Source organism: Halichoeres trimaculatus, unplaced genomic scaffold, assembly GCF_033239565.1.
Source record: "Halichoeres trimaculatus isolate MK-OKI-2021-1 unplaced genomic scaffold, fHalTri1.1 fHalTri1_scaffold_11, whole genome shotgun sequence".
In the NCBI taxonomy this organism is placed as follows: domain Eukaryota; kingdom Metazoa; phylum Chordata; class Actinopteri; order Labriformes; family Labridae; genus Halichoeres; species Halichoeres trimaculatus.
This window is the reverse complement of record NW_027437189.1, coordinates 11,325,018-11,343,334: the sequence shown is the minus strand read 5'-3', so window position 1 is coordinate 11,343,334 and position 18,317 is coordinate 11,325,018. Positions and strand designations below refer to the sequence as shown.

Sequence of the window (18,317 nt, the reverse complement as noted above, 5' to 3'; positions counted from 1 at the left end):
ATCAGCAGATGTATTAACAAACTCTTTCCATGAAATTTAATCCCTTATTCATGGTCCACTACAGAGGATTAAAACCTGTCCTTTCCTGACCATTGATCCTTATAAAACAGAAAGTTTAATAACCAAGAAATTCAAAGAGTACTGTAAAAAATATATTCATACAACTAAGCCACTTTGCTTCTCAGCAAGCCTTTGTATGCTTCAGTAGTCTGGACCTAGGAAATGCAGTAGAAAATAACCTTTCCAAATAAGGCACTTCTGCTTTTCAACAAAGCACTCGTGCATGTTAAATTAAAACATGTTGGCCTGCTGTGGCTTCAAAGCTACTACAAATAATTTTCACAGCAAAAGCAGGCTTTAGAAAATATTTAGTCTGAGTGAAACACTTTGGAGTAGGTGTAAATGCTACTTTAAATATCACATCTTCAAATAGCACATGGTGCGAAAACACAGACGGCAGCAGGGTCAGTTTTGCACAATGCACTAAGTGGCCTCCTTCCCTTCTAACATAATGAGTAGATGGGGTCAGCCAAGGCCACTGTGCCACAGGAACTTTAAAATAAGTACATTAGGTGCACACAGCTCAGACTATGAAACAGCTCACATAAACAGAGAGTAGAGGATGGCCTTAAAAGTGCTGAACTAACACATAAACATTTTAAGTCTACATATCCCTGACCATCCATGGGGGCAAACTATGACACCAGCACCCCATGATTTAAAAGGCACATACTGTATTCAGTCAAAGCACAAGAATACAAGCAGCAGTAATATTTATTCTCAATTATGACAGTTTGATTGCTAACATGGTATTAGTGATATTTGGCAGTAGCATGTGCGCACATTAATTTTGGGACATTGATCCAAAACATCTGAAAAGCTATGAGTAAAAGACTGAACCGGCCAAAAACAAATCAATTTCAGCTTCACGACAAACTTTGAAAACTTAAATGTAGACAGGTTTAAAGATGTGATCAAAATGTATCTTGTAATTTGGTTTCTTACTAAACGTTAGAGGCTAAAGAGGTTTTATGTGTAAAGTCTATCAAAACAGTTTTGCAATGCAAGCTTTTCGAGTACATTCGTTTTTTTTCTGTTGAAAGGTCCACTTTTTTTTGTCTAGACTCAAGTATTTAAACAGATTTCTCTGCCTTTGAGTAAGAAAACAGTGAATGACCTAACCTGGACTTTTCAACTGACACTGTTATCATTAGTTTTGTTTGTGCAACTTAAGGTGAAAATCACATCACCCTAACTTGACTTTATTTACAAAGATAGCAAGGTAATATGCTAAACTAGAGGGCGTTGTTACACTTTGAAAATATTTAACATCAGGTCTGTCAGCACAAATATGTCAGTCATAGCACAGCTAACTACTACCTGCTACAAATGCTAGCAAGGCCAGGGCCCTCTTAGTCTATGTATATGTCCTACTAAACATTGTACTGTTTTGTTGAACACAATTTTTTTAGCCTGGTTTCTGTGCAACTTAAAGACTTTCGACTGGCACCATTATTGTTAGCTTTGTCTAGAGGTGTCCCAGTCCGATATTGATATCGGATATCATATTGTATCGGATTGCATCTAAAATCTCCGATATAAGCTGTCCATTCCAGACTCCGCTCCTGCTGTTTTTATTTGATTTATTTAGGTTATTTTCTGGGTCCTCTAATTAATTCTTTATTTCATTCAATTACTAGTCTTATTTATGTTTAATGTTAAAATTTCTGTTACCCATTGGTTAATAATAAATAGGTCAATTTTTCCTCATACCAACTGTTGCTGATTACTGTTCTTTGTTTGAATTATATCACTTATCACTTAATATCACTCAATCAAGCCTTTTCTAACATGACAGACATTATACAAAATAAGTAATAAAAGTGTGCTTGTTTAATACTGATATTGTATCGGATTAATATTGGTATCGGCCAATACTCAATGCTGCAGTATCGGTATCGTATCGGAAGTGAAAATGTAATATCGGGACATCCCTAGCTCTGTCTATGACCAAATAGCCTCAGGTAAACAGGTAAAAATCACATGACCTTAGATTTGCTTTGTGTATATGGATAGCATGCTAATATGCTAAATCATGTGGTGGTTAACTTCGAAACCACTTAATATCAGGTCTGCATTGTATTTTTGGCATGTTAGCATCCCAATACAAACATTCAGTCAAAGCAAAGCTAACTACAGCATGCTAACAACAGCCTGCTACAGCTGCTAGCAAGTCTTGGGGGACTCTTAGTTACAATATATCACACTGTTTTGTTTTACTGTTTTCTTAAGTACAACTTTGAAGCATTAGTTCTGTGGAAGAACCAACTTACAAAAATTAACACCAGCCTTTTTTGTGTAACATGTAATACAACTACAGTGGTAATGGTGGTGATGTCTACATTAAACTACGCAAATCACAACAATTTTCAGGCTGTTTTTAATAGCTACTACAGTGCTCCTCTGAGGTTTGCTCTTCAGCCCACTCTCCCTCACAAAAACACTGAAAACACTGCAGTTACTGTACTGGCTTTTTCTATCCCCACTGGGTGCTGAAACCATCTTCTTTCCTTTCATTCTCTTTTCTGCTTCACTTTCTTCCAGCCAAGCACCCAAACTGTGTGTGACTGTGTACAGGAGAAAGAGAGTGGTGCAGTACTTTTTGCTCTGAGGTCACTGAATTCTCCCCTGAGTGAGGTCAGCTGCTCATGATGGCGGGAAAAAAGGGGGAAAATGAGGCGAGGGAGGCACTTTTAGAGTAGAGGTTTTAAGCTGTAATGGTTGTTGTGAGGAGAAAAAAAAGGAGAGTAGTTGATTGATTTCATTCCAGCGAAGAGGCACAAGTGACTTTATGGTTAAAACAGAGTATAGCGATGCTATTGGAGTGGCATGTTGTGGACTCGCTCACCTATCTGCTGCTGTCTGTACACTACAATACTTTCAAAAAGATTGTACTTAGCTGCTTCTTGGTGCTAAGGAAAGATACTAAGGTTTTGTAGAAGGACAAAATGTAAACAATTAAACACATCACATTAGCACCATGCTAGCTAGCCACACAAACACTGAAAAAAACAGACATTGTCATGTTAAGCCACCAAAAGCAGCACGAGGATGAAGATGCTATGAGAGTTTTACCTGCCTCTAGCGAGTATGCCTGAAGACAGTCACTGTGAGTAGCCACATTTTCCTTTTGTTTAAAGTGTGAATTGACTTCTAGGAAGTGGCGTTAGCAAAAAGGTATGCTATACTGCTCCTAGTCATTAGCCTTATCAGTTTCATTTAATCACTCCTAAAAATAATTTTAAAACTATAAATTGTATCCTAAGTTGCTGAAGAAAATCAGCATGCCAGAATTTACAAAAAGTACAAAGCTTAAAAAAAGAATACAACTACAACAGCAGTATGCAAGACACCATGCTAGGTAGCAGCACAAACACTGAAGAAAGAAAAATACAGTATGCAACTTTTAAATCATAAAAGCTAATCCCTTTAAAACGAATCGTTGTACATAAAACGTATAGTTGATTCAAAACCCCACCAGTAAGTGACACTAAAGTCCTTGCAATGCTACCCCACTACCTTAGCATCTACTGTTCAAGCGTGTGTCACTGAATCTGGCTCTTTATCCACCAGGAGTCCCTGTTAGATCTAATGTCAGTATATGGATAAGCATGTCTGCTCAGCTGGCAGTGATTTTCAGCCATGGGATACAGATTTTGGGGTGGAGGGGGGGTCAACCATTTCTCTCTTTCCCTTTCTTCCCTCTCAACACATCCTGAACAAACAGGCGCAGACCCTTACCCAGGCCTCAACCCATTCCATCAGTCGGACCTGAGGGAGAAACATTCCTCCATCCCGGAAAAGAGGAGTCACATCTACAGGAGTTCTGGGAATAGAGAAGGGCTAATGAAGTGCAGGCTGGAGCTATACGGAGGAAGAGTGAGCAACAGTGGGGAACTAACAAACTTCAAAACTTAGCCTCAGAGAGTAGAGAGGTCTACAAACCGCCCTATGCCGCAGCCATGTTTTTTCAATCAACTTATTAGTGTTTTAGGATGTGTTTGTTTGCTCTTCTTGGTATGAGAAAGTACAATTAAGTTCCCCATTCAACTGTGAAAGGAAGAGTGATTGAAATGCTAGGTATGCTAAATATTTACATAGGAGGTTTTCAGACAAAATGCATTTGTAAACAAAATTATATCTGATTGCCTTAGTTTAGACTAATCTTTTACATTATTTTTCATCATTGGCGTAGTTTCACAATTCCACAAATGTATGCCTGCTGTGCCTCTTGAGATGTGCTAATTACACTGATTTGCTCCTCTATTAAGGCAATAATCTCAATGTAATCTAAGACACACTGATGTCAACACAAATCCAGTTTGCCTTCTCAAATGACAGAATCAAGAATAACAGTCAAGGCAAAGACAATCCTGCAGGGAAAGTAGATTCTTTTGCAACATTTACTGAACAATGGATTCTTGAAATGTGAGCATGTGAACAAATCACACATATGTTAGGAGTCCTATTTATGCATGTTAGAAAAAAGGTGTTGTTGGATCAACATGTTGTTATATTCCCAGTGGTGATATCTAATTACAACACCAACATGGTCGCTGAAGAAATCTGATCTCGCCCAGGTTTATTTTTGTTTATGACGGTACACAAAAGGCAGATGGTGAGACAGGACATGTGTAGTAACACTGATGCAAAGAAATGTACGTGCAGTTCCAGTTTCCCTTCTGTAAATTGACAGTTCTGCTCTGAAACATACGTGTGTAAAAAATGACAATCAAAGAGGACTTTCATATCACACTTCTCATTCAACATGTGGTCCAATCATAACAAAAGCAGATGTGTTCCCTCCTTACATGGGAACTCACAGAGCTCATAAATAAAGATGCATGCAGCAGCCCTCCAAACACAGATGTGAGGAAATAGTTTTTTTTTTTTTCAGGTAGGCCACACAGAAACATGATAATGGAATCTGGCGTTTGAAGGAAAAGCTGCCGGTAAACACCCAGATATATTAGAAATTCTAGCTTCAACTACCACACTAATGGAGGATTCTGTAACCACTATAAAAAGACAACAAGAAAGCTGGTTTGGGATTTGTAGTAAGACACAGCTGGAGAGCTGCACGGGCCAGCAGACTGACAGTATCACTCTTGAGAGTTTGCAGCAGACAGTATATTATCGACTGGAGCCTGATAAGATGCGGGGTTGATAACTACTGTAAGTTGTACACTCCAGTTTGACAGTTTTAGGACTCTAGTCTCTGTGCAAATCAGAAAAACCAGCATGTGGTGTCAAATCCTTGAACCATCTGTCTTGGGAGTATTTGAACATATCTGCAAGTGAAGTTGACTGCTTACCGGCTGCCATTCATCGACATCTGACCTAATTGTAATGTTTTTTGCTCCAATTGCAGCATATTTAGAATAGTTAGAAGTCATAATTTCACGAGTTAAAAAAACTTTTATGAGTGTTCTGTCAAATGCACAGCGCTTTCTATCATGATATCTCAAGATCAGCTTCACTGATGTTGAATGGATGCAGGAAAGCAAAACACACTTTCCTGCAAAAGTGATGGAAGGTTGGGTGTTTTGTTGATGCCATCCACATGCTTGTTACTTTACCTGAAGAGATCCCAAATCAATACCACTCCCGTGTTAACTCATTCCACGCAAAAACAACCCATCCCTTCTCTTTCAACAACAACGCAACCACCGTCTTTATCTGTCAGTAATGAATAATTAAGTTGTCTTCCACACCACACTCAGCACCTGCCCTTGAAGATTCAGCCATGAAAAAGCACGCAGCCCCGGCCAGTAAGCAGGAGGGCTAAAACTCACCACAGGAATGCCCTTCAGCCGAGCAGGAGCAGGGAGGGAAGGGAAGGGGGGGGTCCAACTCACAGATGGATTTTGTACAGTAAGACTAAACACTTCGTGATAGCACACGTCTCACAGAGTGACTCAGAGAGGGGACATGATCTGTTTTCCATTGTACCGGAGTCACAAATTGAAATGGCAGACTACCTCTTTAAAATTCATGTTGCTTTGCACCATTTCTGTCATCTTATATGAGAAAATAAAAAAAAACAAAACAAAAGAAGCATTTTAATCTTGCATGTGAAGCAAGCCTCTCTTCCGTTTATCATAAACAAAGCTTTATGAAATTCAGCAGCCTGGTGTAACCTCATCCACAAACACATGCGTGCACACAAACACACTCAAAACATTTCACACCCTCATATTACTCTTACCACCCGTTCAGCTCCAGCTCCAGCAGCGACTGGGTCTTCTCCGAATTACACTGCAAACACCACATGCTGTACGATGTTCTCCAAACATTAGCAAGTCCCCCCTCACTGGGTCCTCATTACAGCCTCAAAGGTTCCTCTGACAGAGAAACACATATCAAAACTGCCTTTTGCTACAGCGCACAGTTCCCATCTCCTTCCAGACATTCCCATGCCTGAGCCTTGTGAAAGCAGCTTCCTATGTGTGGTAGGCGTGCATGGTCAGTGCTAAGTGGCAGTCTGTAATCTCTGACAGACAAATGGAGCTCTCCCTTTTTCTCTTTCTTCCTCTCTGTCCTCTGTGCGCCGGCCTGGTATGAGTATGAAGAGAGGGGGGGCGGAGGCTGGGAGACAGGGGAGTGTGGGTTTCTGCCAGGGCCGGAGTGAGCCGTATGGAAGGGGGCGGGGTACTGAGGAGGGGGTGTGTGGCTCTGTAGCTGGGTAGAAAGAAATTCCCCTGCATTACTGACAACTCACAAACTACCCTGAAGCATGAGACGTGGAAAAGGACATTATTTTTTTTTCAGGCTTATTTAAAAATGTGAGAACATGAAAAAAGGGAACAAGAGGTAGGAGCAGTAAAGAAAGGTGTGAAGACGAGTAGCACGAGGTTGGTATGAAAAATCCGGTAGAAGACGATGGAGGTTTTAGAGTGTCTAAATGTCAGAGCTACCTTTTGTTAGTGTTATTTTCTGCACAAAGGAAAAAAAGGCTTGGTGGGAAGAGATGGAAAATACAAGAGAGCACGACTAATAATAGAGCCTTTCAGGGCTGAGAAGTGACTGTTAAGATGTGCACTAAGAAAAGAACCTGACACTAGTCTGTGTCTTTTCTGAAGTGGAAAAGCTGAGTTTTGCAGCTCAAAACTCCTGTTTTTTCAACCTACTCTAAATTGTATTGTTTGAGTTTCTGTATAATGACAAACTGCCATAAAAGAGCAGCAGCCATTATCACATCTCCACCACAATGCTCACAAGGCTTCCCATCTAGATTTCCAGACCTCCAAACTGACTGTGCTTCATCTCTGGGCTCTTGTTGTTGGGAAAGGCCGGAGACTAATCACCCCTCTGAGAGAAGGGGGCTGGGGTAAACTACCCCCAAGTCAAAGGTATTTTCTATCTAATGACAGCAGGCACAGGAAACAGAGGAGAATGGCTCCCACATGGAGCCAGTTTACAGGGACACCAATCATTTACACACACACACACACACACACACACACACACACACACACACACACACACACACACACACACACACACACACACACACACACACACACGCACACACACAGCAGTCTCTGAACGGAGATGCTGATGTCCTCTAATTACAGGCCTGAACCCCCTAAAATGATCACCTTCTCTGGACTGTTTTCATCTGAAACTCCAAACCTCAAAGAGACAAAACAAACCTGAAAAGAAAAAGTATCAACATTTTCACATGTGCTCTGGATCACAGCAGGGGATAAGCACTGACTCACTTGCAGTCTTTGACTCAGAGTGTTTACGTGCAAAGAGACAGACAGACGGACGGTAAACTCGCCAGCTGATCTATTTCAGTGAGACCTTGGCCCTGGACTCTAGTGACTACAGCTGCCTGGTGGAGCCACAGATACTTGACTCACCTTACAGATCTGACCAATCACACTCAACTCTCACTGAAATTACTTTATTCCTGAGTGTCAGTAAACAAAAACAAAGAAGGCGAGCAAAAGTCATTAAAATGCCCCTGTGATAAAAGTGGCATCTCAATTATCTGGTTATTTTGTTTGGCTTTACTCCCTGAGAGGCCCAGACAGAGGCAGGCGTTTAGATTTTAAAATGTGTGCATGATATTAGATATTAGCGCCACTGCAGGGTTTGTTTAGCTGGCATACCACAGGGAGTGGCTAACTAGAGTTTATTTGTTTGGAAATGAGATATGAAGCAATATCATGGGCTCATTCTGGAGACAGGCATGTGATGTTTGTAGGCCCCCAGCGTGATGTGATCGTTCTAACCCAGGCACAAAGTGTGTGTTATTAGTGTGTGTTGAAATAATCTAATGAGATAATTCTGGTAAACTGTGCTGTCAAAGTTTGAACAAACTTTAGGACACATAGTAGTTCCGAGAAATCCCCTCTGTCGGCCTGCCTCCTCGAGTCTAGTCGTGTGTCTGGAGAAGGCCCACTCCATCTCTGGAGTCCTGGCTGCACGGCGCCCTGATCCAGAATGATGTCATTGAGAATTCCAAGCAAGAGGCCCACTCTCCGCTCATAAAACGCCATTTCTTCAACTCAATACATATGGTCTCTCTGCATTTCAGCTCCCACTCCATCACCCCCCCTCCCCTGCTTCATAGTTTCTCTTCCCTTCCTCCTTTTCCCTCTTCCTTTTTGTTGCAGCGTAGGAAAAGCAAGATAGGTTACATTTGGGACACGGCCAGAGAGGCATCTAGAGGTCAGATAAACACAAACTCTTTATCAGGTGGATTCCCACAGAAGTACCTGAACACAATCAGAAGAACAGAAAAGGAGATCTGAAAGAAGACAGATTGGAGGAAAAGAAAGCAAAAGCAATGACAAGGGAAAGTGATAGCTTCCTGGAAACTTGGTCACAAGATTTTGGCGCTGCATGCTTTGTCTACATGACATCATGCACCGTTTTTCATTATCTGCATTTGTTGGATACTGAGCGTCTGAGACTTGCGCTAAGAAGAAATGGAAAATAGAAAGAAAACTCTGCCCCTGCCCGGTCTGGAAACAATTAGAATGGAGCTGATGTCATAGTTTGATACAACAGCGTTCTAAATGAGATGTAGTGGCCTGGGTTAGCTTTGTGAACACAAAGGACTTTGTATAGGAGGGAAAAAAAAGAGCGAGACAAAAAGAAACACATTTCTCAGGAACAAAGAATTTTTGTGCATTAAAAGGATCTGGCAGTAATGTATAAATAGAGCTGAAATGAGAGTAATTAAAGGATATGCTGCCTCTGCTCATCACATCCTGGCAGCAAAGCTTCAGCAGATGTGTTGCCTGTGGGATCCAGAGGGAACGATCAAAGATCATCAGTGGCAAGCGATGCCTGATAGGCTTTTTTCTTTTCTCCTGTTCAAACATCATTTAGTTATCTGGATGGAAACAATCTGTTATTCAGGACACATAGAATCTGGAGGATCAACTGCAGGAGATTATTTCAAAGCAGCTCAATTTTTTTCACAGGTGCTTGCACTCCAGAAATGCACTCAGCCAACAGCTAGGTTTGGCCCACTGAGCCTCTATAGATTTTTCTGACTGAAAAGTTTATCTTAAATTCTGTGTTAGGACTAAGATTTTTTTTTTAATTTTGTTATTCAAACTACTTTTTATCCTGCTGAGAGTTTGGCAAAAGAGTTTTACTGCTCCTGTATCCATGCTCTGAGTTTGAGAGAGTGCTCAGCTAACGTTAGCATAAAACTGAGAAAGCTAACCTGGAGTTCCAAGGCTAAAAAAGACAGATAAACATAACACACAGACATAAATAAGCACAACATTTTCTCAAAACCACAAGAACTCAATAAAACTGTTTTAAAACTTAAAGTTAACTCCCTGAAAGACGCTTTTGATATTTCTTGGTATCCCCTTTTTTTCCAGTCTTAAGATGCTATAGCTTAAGCTAACTACACTGTAAAAAACTAAAAACTTATCAAGTGATTTTGTCTTATTTTCAGTAGAAAATGATTTTTAGACTTAATATGAGCCACATTCATCTAACCAGCCCCTTAAAATGTCTCATTTCAAGTTATCTTAAGGCAAAATGAGGTCTGAATTGCTTGTAATAAGTAAAAAAAACAATCGACCAATGGAATAAGAGAAGAGTTACTTGTTAAAGACATTCTACTTTCAAGCAAATTTCTTTTTTTCCATTGGCAGCTTTTTATTACTCGTTACAATCAATTCAGACCTAATTTTTGTCTTTGAATAACTTGAAACAAGAAATTTTTCTGGACCAGTCAGATGAATGTAGCTCACATAAAGTATAACAAGACAATTTTACATAAAACAAGATTTTAAAAAAATGATAAGATTTCAGGTTTTTGCAGTGTATGTGATTGTGTTAGCTTCAGTCGGAGCAGATATATGATAAAAGTTTTAAAAAAGCTGTTTTGTAGGGAAGGTATCAATCATTTAAAATCTTGTCTCCCTTTTTTAACATTTTTAAAACATAGAAATCACGTGAAAGTAGCTTGGTTGCTTGTACCCAGTCTGTCTTTTCTGGTTGGAGACTTTTTATTTCTGACAGCGTTTTGTGTGGGTTTATTCAAGTTCCAAAGACAAACATAAATCAGGTGGGTTGGAGACTTTAAACTGTCTAAAGATTTAAATGTGGGCATCAGGTGACCTGCCCTGAGCAGTGGACTGAGTGGGCAGACACACTCATGGATAAAACCTGCCCTTGCAATGGAAAACAGGCTAACCTTTACTTTACAACTCAACCACATGTTTATGCATTTCTTTCTGTGTAGGCAGTCGAGCAAAACATATACATTTGATGCAGCCATGGTAAATACAGACCTTTCAAGCTGTAGTTTTCTAGATTGCAAGCATATGCTCTCTCTTCTTATTTCCTTTAACTATAAAACTAGACAGAGGTGATGTATTTTGTATAATTATTGAAGGCCATATACATTTTCCTGTCAGCGTACTCTGCCATAAAACCTTTTTCTCTGAATCTCCTCTCTGTCGCCCCACCCCAGCACAAAAACACTGTACAGTTCTCCCCTGCTAAAAATAGACCCATGTGAGGTGACACACTCTGGTAAACACTGCGTGAGGGAGATGAACAATGCTGTGGAGAACAAGAGGAAGAATGCACATGAAACAAAAGAGAAGTGCAACTGAAAGCTTGGCTGATTAATTCTCATTATCTGCTTCTTTGGCACAGATCGATGAACAAGCTGCGTTTTTAATGAGTCCATGAGATTCTGAGGTCAACTGGATGACCGTGGAGGACTCAGACCAGTGCACAGAGCAACCAAGACAGTAAATGTGACAAAGGCCACAGCAAGTATAAATACACATGGTGGTCATGATTGACATAAGAGCAAAAAAAAAAAAAAAAAACAGCCTGGAGACTGGTTTAACAGTGGGCTGTCAGAGTGACAGTGCCACCCGCTGGTTACAAATGACACTACAAGCTCACTTGAAGACGTAAGTGAGGCCCAGGGGAGGACATGTGGCAGTGATGTCATCAGGACAGCTGAGGTCAGACGTGTTTGCCACGGTTGACAGTCAGAAGGGTGGCTGAGGCACTAGAGTGAAAAAAGACTGGCCTTTTCTGGTTGGGAGATGATGGTGGGGACATGTTTGAGGGGGGGTTGGTGCAATGATCTATTTGAGGCCGTGGCAGACTCACACCTGTCTCCAGTCTCACAGAAACTCCTGTGGTTAGAGTGAATGCATGTGTGAGGAAATGTGGCACTCTGGAGATGTTCTTCCACAAGTGTTACATCAATCTGCACTGCCAAACAAATGGATCTGAAAAGGTTTAAAAATATATATTTTCATTACATTTTCTGCATATTTTTAATCTACACATTAACTTTTATCATGCAACAATATTTGAGCCATTTTCATCTCTTTAACAAACAGTAACATCATGATGCTAGCTGAGACTGCAATGTTAGTCAACAATTGCAGATTTTTAGCATCCAGAGTTTTTGCTCCAATATGATGTAAATGTTTTATTTTCATCAGTGTCTGACATATGCTCAGTATATAGCATAAAGGACTTTCAAATTATTATTATTATTATTATTATTTTCAATATATAAATTCGCTCATAGCTGGAATTTAATAGTCAATTACAATTAATTGCTTTTCTGGATATCTAACTTTTTACTTTTTTTACTTTAGACCTTTAGAACCAACTACCTAATCAAAATGCAATTTAAAGGTGCAGTGTTGACTTTATTTTCTATCACAGCTACTGCAAGAAGCAGGAAGACACTGCGGCAGCTAGGGATGGGCACCGAATTAGGTACTTTTACAGGTACCAACCGAATTCTGTCTAAAGTACCAGGAACTGATTCACATAAAACCAAAAGGTACCATATTTAGGTACCTAATGCATCCTTGTGACTGTGTGGGAGTGGAAGAGTAGGCGATTTTCCATGCTGGACTTAAACACAGCATTGAAAGGTTATATACTGAAGAAAAAATATGTTAAATTGAAAAACTTTTAAATTTTATTATTAAACAAATGGATATTTTTACCATATAAACTCAAAAAGGTGCCGAAAATGGGTACTGCTGAGTATTGTTAACTGGCGTCGGTACCAAATCATTTCAAATGTGAAAGGTACCCATCCCTAGCAGCAACTTAACTACTGTGTGCCAAAAGGCACAAAATAACATGCCGTTAAAATCATTAAGGTATCTGTACAATAGTCATCATGTTAGGGAATGCTGGTGGCAGCAAGATATAAAATAAGTACTTGATGTAACTTTGCCATTGTCAAAGTGAAATATATAGAAAACAGTCTGTATAGGCTATAGATTAACAATTCTGTTCTTTTTTGTTTGAAATGATGTTTGTGACTTTTTCCTCCTATACAAACCAAAAAAGCATTTTTTTTATACTAAACCAGCTCCAAGTCATCTTAGGTTTGCTCATATCCACCCACTTGTCAAAGCAAATGCACCCAGAAATCCGACTTCATAGCATCGTGAATGCCCATACTGTGATAATCAAATTTCTATTAATTATGCAGACCTAGGACTGAAAATGAAGTGTACCGTGTAAGGAAGTCACTCTCTAACTGAACTATTTTTACAAAACACTGTGCTGATACAATCAAAATTCAAGACAGATGAGTGCCACAAAAACTCAGAGGTCTCAAAAATCGTTTTTCATACTTAAGCCAGGAACCTTCATAAAGCATCTGCCTCCCTGTCTAACCGCACCTCTGTCACAGATCAATCATCACACTGACTCTTGAGCTGTGACACATCAGCCAAAACCTTTTAAAATCACATCTCAGCTCTGCTGTCCTGTTTCCAAAACTCATTACTAGGAACCATCCACAAGCAAACTCCTAGAGGATAAAAAAAACTTGTGCATCCTTTGTTTTAAGTCAGACAAGTTCCTAAAAGTAATTATCTGCGTTTGTGTTTACACATGTGTGCATGAGCCTTGCAAAGCAATCAATTTGAAGCCATGAGCTAAATGACATCAGTGAGCAGGGCAAATTGAGTGCGAGGCTCACAATGATACGTAATTGCTGTTTCAATCAGATCCCTTTCACCGCCGCCTGCATCAGTGAACAGATAAACAGCTGATGCTCATGTTGTGTTGCTCCATCATTTAAATCACTCACAAGATTTCATTAGCAGTCAAGCATGAAATAATGTTCAGCTTTAGAGGGCTGATTGTGCCATAAATAAGTTTGCAGTAGTATACAAACTAACACACATAGAGCGCTTTGAGCTGATGTTCGCTCTTAAATTTGTGATTCTGAATTGAACTGTTGAACTGATGATGCACACTTATCGGTACAATAGAAGTGCACTGTGCTACATAATTTGAGCACAGATGAGCAATCCTTAAAAAAAGGATAAAAGATGAAAACATCTACATTCTTGTAATACTCAGACGAGGATGGCTTATATTCCAGCACGACTCACCTCTCCGCACTCAGCTGTCTGATCGCTTTAGCAGAGTTTGTCATGCTCTCGGGCTCTAAACTCCTCTGCCAGGACTCCACATACCCTTTGCCTCCCTCTGCCACTCTTCCCCAGCAGAGCTGACCGTGCCTCTGTGGCATCTGAGGCCCACGGCACTAACACTACGGCTATTGAGCCCCGAGGAGCTCCTCCCGGACCGGCTGTCTACACTGATGCAGCCTATTGTTTGTGTTGGCACTTCTTATAAAGACGGCCTTTCTCGTGTCTGCTCCATCACCCTTTTCCAGCCTTTGATTAGGGGAAAACACAGTCACTGAACAACAGGGGCGACCCTGTAGACCCATGGTGTGTCAACATGTCAGACTCTGCCAAAATAAATTAGTTGTTTTGTTGTTGGGACCCGCAAACCAAAGTCATAACCCAAGAGCTCATAAAATGATTCTTTCAGATTCTGCTCTGCTCAGAGCAGAAAGAATAAGACGTATTTCATCTTAATGGCCCTCATTAGGTTGACAGGGATGGAATCATTCAGGGAGAATAATATTGTTTTAGGAGAAAGTGCCTGAAAATGAAAGACTGAATACAGATTTAGATGAGAAAAAGCAAAAAATGCATGTAATTTAACACAGAAACACAAGTGATGTAAAAGAACAACCCAAGCATTTGAATATGGGAGACCAGACTACATGATTTAAACTTGAAGACAGTATGAAAACATGGTTACTGTGCTGTCAGCTTTTTCGGTTTCTGAAGAGGTGCTATGAAGCCGAACAATGGCAGTCACCATGTTGGGAATGCTCACTCTGACTAACTTTGGCTAATCTAGAAACTGGAAAAGAGGTGGAGTTGAGGTCATAGTCTTGCCATCTGACAAACAGCTATAAAATGTCCATTTGTCAGAAAAGTTAGATGTGCTTTCAATTATTCTTAGTTAGATGAGACTCTTTGCCTGAGCTGTTGTCAAATGGATTAGTCACAAAAAAAATAAAAATTAAGTGCAGGAAATAAATAAATTACTCTTTTTAGGGGCCTTTTGTATTCCACAGTTAATGGGACATTTTGATGGATTATTACATGATTTTCTTATAATCAGAATCAGAATCAGAAGTTTTATTGCCAAGTACATCTGCACATACAAAGAATTTGACTTAGTGTGTTGGTGCAACAATTAACAAGAAAATAACATAATACATAATTACTAGCTGTACACACTGTAAAATAGAATATAGGAAAAGTTAATTTATAAAATAAGAATTTAGAATATTTATAGAAAAATGAAACAATAATAATAAATAATGAATAAATAATACATAATGAATAAATTATTGTAGAAAAAAACTATTTTGATTCATTAAAATAAAAAATAAAAAGAAATATTGTCACTGTGCCAAAAATTGGGACGAACTAAGAAGAAGTAGCGGCAGCGAAAGTTGAGAGGATAAGACTCAGCTGTCAGCTAACAAGCTAGCATTCACTGCAGTGTGTAGCTCCTAAGATTGAAAAGGGCTGGAAAATGTCTGGTTAATTTTTCAGAAAATGTCCATGGGAAGTTAAAGTTGAGAAATTTTGAAATATTCTGAATGGTTTTATCAAAACTTACTTGACTACATGTTGTCCTCAGATTGTAACTTTAATGATCTCAGGCCATGGGCGTCATCATGCACAGTGATGGGAGTGTGGCCCTGCAATCAGCTGATACGTAGTCAAGGAGTAGCATTGACGCTCAAGTGAACTTGCTTTGAATATGATTGTTTTAGCCAACAACAAAATACATACCCTAGCTAAATTAAAATCTCTCATTATAAATTTCCAGTTTACTCCTATAAATTCCTGTTTATTCACATGGAAACTTTCCAACTGAAAAACTCCTGGAATTTAGCAACTCTAGTGGCTCCTTCTGCAGCACAAATCCTGTCTGAGATGACAGACAAAAGCGAGGTACCTTCCAGTTTCGAGGTTTTTCAAAATTTCCAAAAAAAGATGGGGTGGCACAGAGAAAAAGGTAAAGACATGGCCAGTAAAACATCAAGCCAAAGATACCTGAGTGGTTAGCTGTCTGTGGTCTCGAATAAATTCTTCATCCATCAAACAGCTGATGAGTTTGTGCTTTTTTAAGTTGGCATATTGTTGTTGGCCTTCTGGATGTTTTGTTAACTGTACATCTGATTTTTTTTCTTGTACATATTTCAGAAGTTAATGATACCAACCCAATTCTCACCTCTATGTTTGTTTACAAGTTTTTTTCTGAAGCACAGGTTAAAAGTAAAGCTGAAGATTCATCTGATGAATAACATTGATTTTTGCCCTATAAGTTCCAATGTTTCATACGGAGACAGTATTCTGATCTGGAGATATTAGTTGTTTTTTAAGTCATTTTAGAGTAGAAACTTAAGTAATTGCAGTTAGTTTCATATCAGCCTTTATTTTGATTACTTACAATCGCTTGATGCTTTACAGCTGAAAGTGGAAGAATTTCTACTTTTGTTTTGAGTCTCGAGGGAAAGACAGGTTTTAACGGTGAAACTCAGTAACTGCTGAGTCAGGATCCCATTTGTCAAAGGAAATCCTGACATTTTTTTGTCTCTTATCTTTTTCAGAAACTCTGCACATCCAAGCAGAAAACAACCTCCACTCCAGATCAGACCAGCAAGGAATGTACGTGACACAGCTCAACAGATCGTTTTACAAGTGATGAGAGCTCTGCCCGACTGCAATGAACACCTGATCAGACGTATTTAAATATTAATTTTGAAGCCAGAGTTGAAAGAGCATCAACAATCAAAGCAGAATTAAAAAAGAAATAATTAATGAGTCTGTCACTCTTGATTATGTCTTTACTTGACATGGATGTCAGGGTGATGACAGGGTTGAAAAAGAGCCATAAGCAGTGTTGAGAAATATGAAAAAGGAGTGAAACAATTAGCAATCGGTCAGTCTTTCTTTGTCTGCAACCAGGAAGCAATCAATCACAGAACAAAAGCTCTGCGATAAAGCAGCCTGCGTTCCTCTCTGCTTGGAAATGTGAAAAAAAAGGAAAGCCGAGGAAACCTTTTGTGCTGAGGAATGGATTTATGTTGACATATTCCAGTGGAACACGATATCCTGAGTGTGCAAGTTCCATTCATACCACGTTTCCACAAGACCTGGTGTGTGCAAGTCAGCAGATCTTACATTTCACCGCTCATGTAGGCCTGAGTATGACATGAAACCTGGTTTTACTTCGTGACAGAGACATTCTGAGAATAACAAGAAAAAACAAATTCATCGCAACAACCCCTGGAGGATGGTAACACAGCAGCATGTTTATTGTTTCATTTCTCTCCACGCCTCCCGTGACCTCTTGTTGAAACAGCGCCGAGACATTAACAAGTAAAGAGGGCGACGTAGATTAATCCTCCATCTCCATGACAAACTACCTGACAGTGGCTAATGTTGTTTCATATACAACCAGAGCTTATTGGATGCTTTCTAGCACACATAGGAACTCTATAACAACCCAATTCCTATAGGAACACGCCTGTGTCATACATCAACATTAACACAAAGCTTGCAGCACACCCGGCCTACATGAGGAGATTCTGGGAATAAAAAAATAAAGATAAATTCCTGTCATTACAGGAGAATGGATATCAAATGTAAAGTAAATCTGTCTGCTACCTTGGCTGTATCCTTGGAGGTTTGATGTACGCTCCATAAAGCTTACAGTTTTATTGACTGAGAGCACGGCCGAGGTCTCTGCAGGCTGCAGGGTGAAATCGATCTGAGCACCCTCAATTACTTATAAGAGGCCCTCGGCCCCAGCTTACAGGACCAGGTTAACAAACTGGTCTTTTATGAAGACAATACGTAGTGTTGGGATATGCAAGAAGATGATGCTTTACCAAAAGCATCAGCTGAGGAAATAACAAAGATTTCCAATATTACTGCTTCCTCTGTTATTTTTTTTCTCCACCCAAGCACGACTAAATATAAGTTTCCCATTATTCACAAAATTAAATGGCTTGGGTAAGTAATAGGAAAAATTAAGCAGCATGGGATGTTTTTCTGCGTCCTGTTTGCCGAAATCCCACGAATAGAGACAGAGAAAAAGTAGAGTGATATGGCTAATGGCTGGTTGTCATGATTAAACCTGGACAGTCCTGTTTCCGTCACTTTAATCAACTGAACTTCCTGATAGCCTCAGGTGCCAATCAAAAGCAGTGGGCTGTATCAGAAGAGAGTTATTCCAACACCCTCATGCTAATCTATGACTGACAAGAAAATCAACATGGCTGTATGGGAATGTTTTCTCTTTCTGGTGGAGTCTTTTTCCTGAAGTGGTTTCCAGCACCACCTACAGAAAAAAAATTCTAGAGGTTTACTTGATTTTCT

General features: G+C 39.7%; 1 protein-coding gene across 6 annotated transcripts in view; it reads right to left on the bottom strand.

The window, feature by feature from the left end:
• LOC141798859 (IQ motif and SEC7 domain-containing protein 1-like) overlaps nt 1-18,317 on the bottom strand; it is a 111,523-nt gene that overhangs the window by 15,525 nt on the left and 77,681 nt on the right. Inside the window, exon 1 of one of the 6 annotated variants that reach the window (XM_074680748.1) lies at nt 6,269-6,529. The exons of the other annotated variants lie outside the window; for them this stretch is intronic. Coding sequence (XP_074536849.1) covers nt 6,269-6,333 — 65 coding nt within the window. The 5' untranslated portion in view covers nt 6,334-6,529. Of the gene's footprint in view, nt 1-6,268; nt 6,530-18,317 lie in introns of those variants that run through there. 6 annotated transcript variants of the gene reach the window in all.